The following is a 3,088-nucleotide window of genomic DNA, read 5'->3' on the forward strand; positions in this document are numbered from 1 at the left end:
AACTGACTTCAGCCACAGATCAAAGCATACAACTCTGTGAAACAAAGATACATACTCTAAACTAGTAAGAAACAGAACAAGACTCCATCAGCAACTGTGCAAAGCTGTGAAGCTGGTCCCATACATGCTATTAAGGCCAAAAAATAAGCAGTTTCTGAAATACTGTATAAAAATTTGTTGGACAACTCTTTAATCTAACTACAACAACTTCCAGAAAGAAACTGTGGCTTGTAATTGAGCAATACTTCACGTGGTGCATTCACTCATTAGGAAACAAAGCTTTTATATTTTCTAGCCAAGCTAAATTTGAGAACTACAATGGTACTGGTAAAATATGACATGTCCTAACTAACTGTATCTTACATAAATTCATTTTTATTGAACTTGAAACTGAAGCAATACAGGTAAGCCACAGTTCTGAGAACATCTATGCAATGATTTAAAATGTGTATGTAGAATTCTTTGACACCAGTCGAGCCTATGCACAGTGCTTGTAGAATCAGGGCCTCAACTACCACGTCAGTCACTGCAGGCATTCTTCAGCCGATTCAAACTCAGCTTAATTAACAGCTAAAAATATCTAACACTTCTTTCCCCACATTTGTGTTTTCTCTTTATGGAGAAAACGTGTTTCAATTAAAAAGACAAATTATGGAACAGTAATAAACCAAGTTCAATCTGAAAAGATTTTAGCACTGCATATTGCCCATATGCAAATTTCTAAGTTCTAGTCACATAACTAGCCGATATCCCCATTTATGAGGTTTTTACCTGCCTAAAGGAACTACTTATCACAAACCTCACGCTTTCAATCGGAACATAAAATGGACAGTGCTGCAGTGCGTTTATAACACACCCTACGCAAGGTGTGTTAGCTAACACTTCTAAATGCTTTCTTTGTATTTCTGGATTTTGGCCTCTGTTTTCTGGCCCCTTGTTCAAGCTTGCGGGAAGCCCGTGAGCGAGTCTTTACAAGGCAGGCAGTCGTGGTTTTTACAACCTGCTTGCTCTTCCGTTGCGCCGCTTTGCGCTCACGCCTAGGGTGTGTTATAATCTTTTTTAAGTCCTTATGGATGGTATCATACCTATTCTCAGGATCGTCATCATCATCATCTTCCTCCTCCTCCATCGGAACAGCCCTTGATTTAGTCTCTCCCTCATCTCCTGGGGGAGGAAGGTGAAACAAAAAACCAGAACACATGAACACTTCAGACATGGAAAATCAGCAATAAACACCACAGCTCACGAACTATAATCTCCACCGAGAATCCCCTTATAAAAATAGCTTAGCAATACCATCGCTCTTCTACTAACACGAAAGCCAGTTACCTTATCTTGACATATAAAAATAAATATTTTTACTAATAAAAGTACCGAGCTTTTCAAGCAACGCTTTTATCCATATTATGCTTGCTACGACACAAAATTTGCAATTCTTTCCAAATGTGAAATTTGTTTTTTTTTTTTTACACCAAAACTAAGAGACTAAATACTCCACTTCGGAGTCAGAAATTAAGTTTCCTAAAAAGTTTTATTAGCTCCATTTCAGAAGCTCCACTACTCAATTTGTGGAAATTGAAAAGGTGGCCCAAGCAAATGCATTACCAACTCACTGAACTTATGAGCTACCCTGCTGCCATTAAGAAGCTCTCAAGAACAATAAGCCGTGCCTGTCTTTCCTTTCAGAGTACCAAATACAATGCATGTACATTTTGTGTATGCGTGAAGACTTAGGTTTTGAAAACTACATGTGCTATCCTTACTGCAAGTAACTACAATTCCTAAGTGCTACTGCTTATTTTCTACCTGTGTCAGTCAAGTTTTGACTATTTCCAAGGACAAGGATTCCAAAATTTGGCAGGGCAACCAGTTTCAGGCTTTGACCATCTGCAACGTAAATTTTTTCCTAGTGTCTAGTAAGAGTTTTCCTTGTCAAAACTTGTACTCACAGCCTCTCGTCCTTTCACCATGCATCCAGCTCAGCCTTTTCTGTAACTACTCGTTAGATGATTAGAAGAGAGCAATTAAAACTCCCCATTTTTAGCATTCTCTTTCCAGGCTAAACCAGCCCACTTCCCTCAGTCTAACTCTGCTGTCAGCCCTCCCACACCACCTCATTTTTCCGATTTGTACACTGTTACCCGTCTCTCCCACCCAATCGTTATCCAATCTTTCCACATGTGACTTGCAAATAAAACAACCATTCTCACCGCCTCGGACACCTTCTGATGTATTACAACCAACCCTTTCCTCCTGGGCCATTCCGATACCAAGTCTATGAACATACACTCTACATGAGCAATTTTATTTGCGAAGTATTTTCTCTCTGATGGACGAGTGATGCCGAGAACTGTTGCATATGAGTCACTTTCAGCGAGTGTCATCAATTGTCTATCTATGGGGAGTGTTTTAACAGCCATGGTAGTTACCACAAACAAGATAATAATTTAATACTATGCAAACCATTTATTATTTGCAATCTCCCCCAGCAGTGGCGTCACTGGGGAAAACACTGTTTTGGCAGCCATCAAGGAAAAGCCCTAAAAGTCCCAGTATTACATGCACAGAGATGCAGTTAAACTTCCCTCATCAGAGGACCTTGAAAAACAAACATTACAGGGCTGCATGACACCCAGAACAAGAAACTTCTTTTCCAACTGTTACTCTACAATGACACAAAACACAATTAACCAAACACTGCTGTGTTACACGGCTCCAAGTCCAAAGCAGCACAGCTCCTGTGAAAAGCAACCTTTACATCTGCAAAGATCAACAACTCTCCAGAAACTAAACTGCAGGAAAACTTAGGGAAGAAGTGGGTCAGGATCAAGTTGGTAGGAAAAAGGACAAACATTATGTTTAATTTGAAAAATAGGTGTTTTGGTGGTTTTTTTTGTAAAAACAGGTTATTTTTGGTTGGGTTTTTTTTCTTTTTTGGCAGGGCAGAAGGTGGGTTTTGTTTTTGGGAGTTGCTTTGTTTTCTTAAAAAAATTACAAACAACAACGTTCTCATTTTGCATTTAGCAAGAAGAATAATTATCACTATTAAACCTGCTATGAAAACGAGCAGCGATGACAGATTCCTGCT

General features: G+C 39.2%; 1 protein-coding gene across 1 annotated transcript in view; it reads right to left on the minus strand.

Annotated features, from left to right (window-relative positions):
• Window positions 1-871: 871 nt before the first annotated feature.
• Window positions 872-3,088, minus strand: part of LOC104545788 (transcriptional regulator ATRX-like) — a 17,637-nt gene continuing 15,420 nt past the window's right edge. The window contains exon 8 of the mRNA XM_010191003.1: window positions 872-1,164. Coding sequence (XP_010189305.1) covers window positions 872-1,164 — 293 coding nt within the window. The remainder of the gene's footprint in view (window positions 1,165-3,088) is intronic.

The sequence above is a fragment of the Mesitornis unicolor genome, unplaced genomic scaffold, assembly GCF_000695765.1.
Source record: "Mesitornis unicolor isolate BGI_N332 unplaced genomic scaffold, ASM69576v1 scaffold26378, whole genome shotgun sequence".
Classification (NCBI taxonomy): domain Eukaryota; kingdom Metazoa; phylum Chordata; class Aves; order Mesitornithiformes; family Mesitornithidae; genus Mesitornis; species Mesitornis unicolor.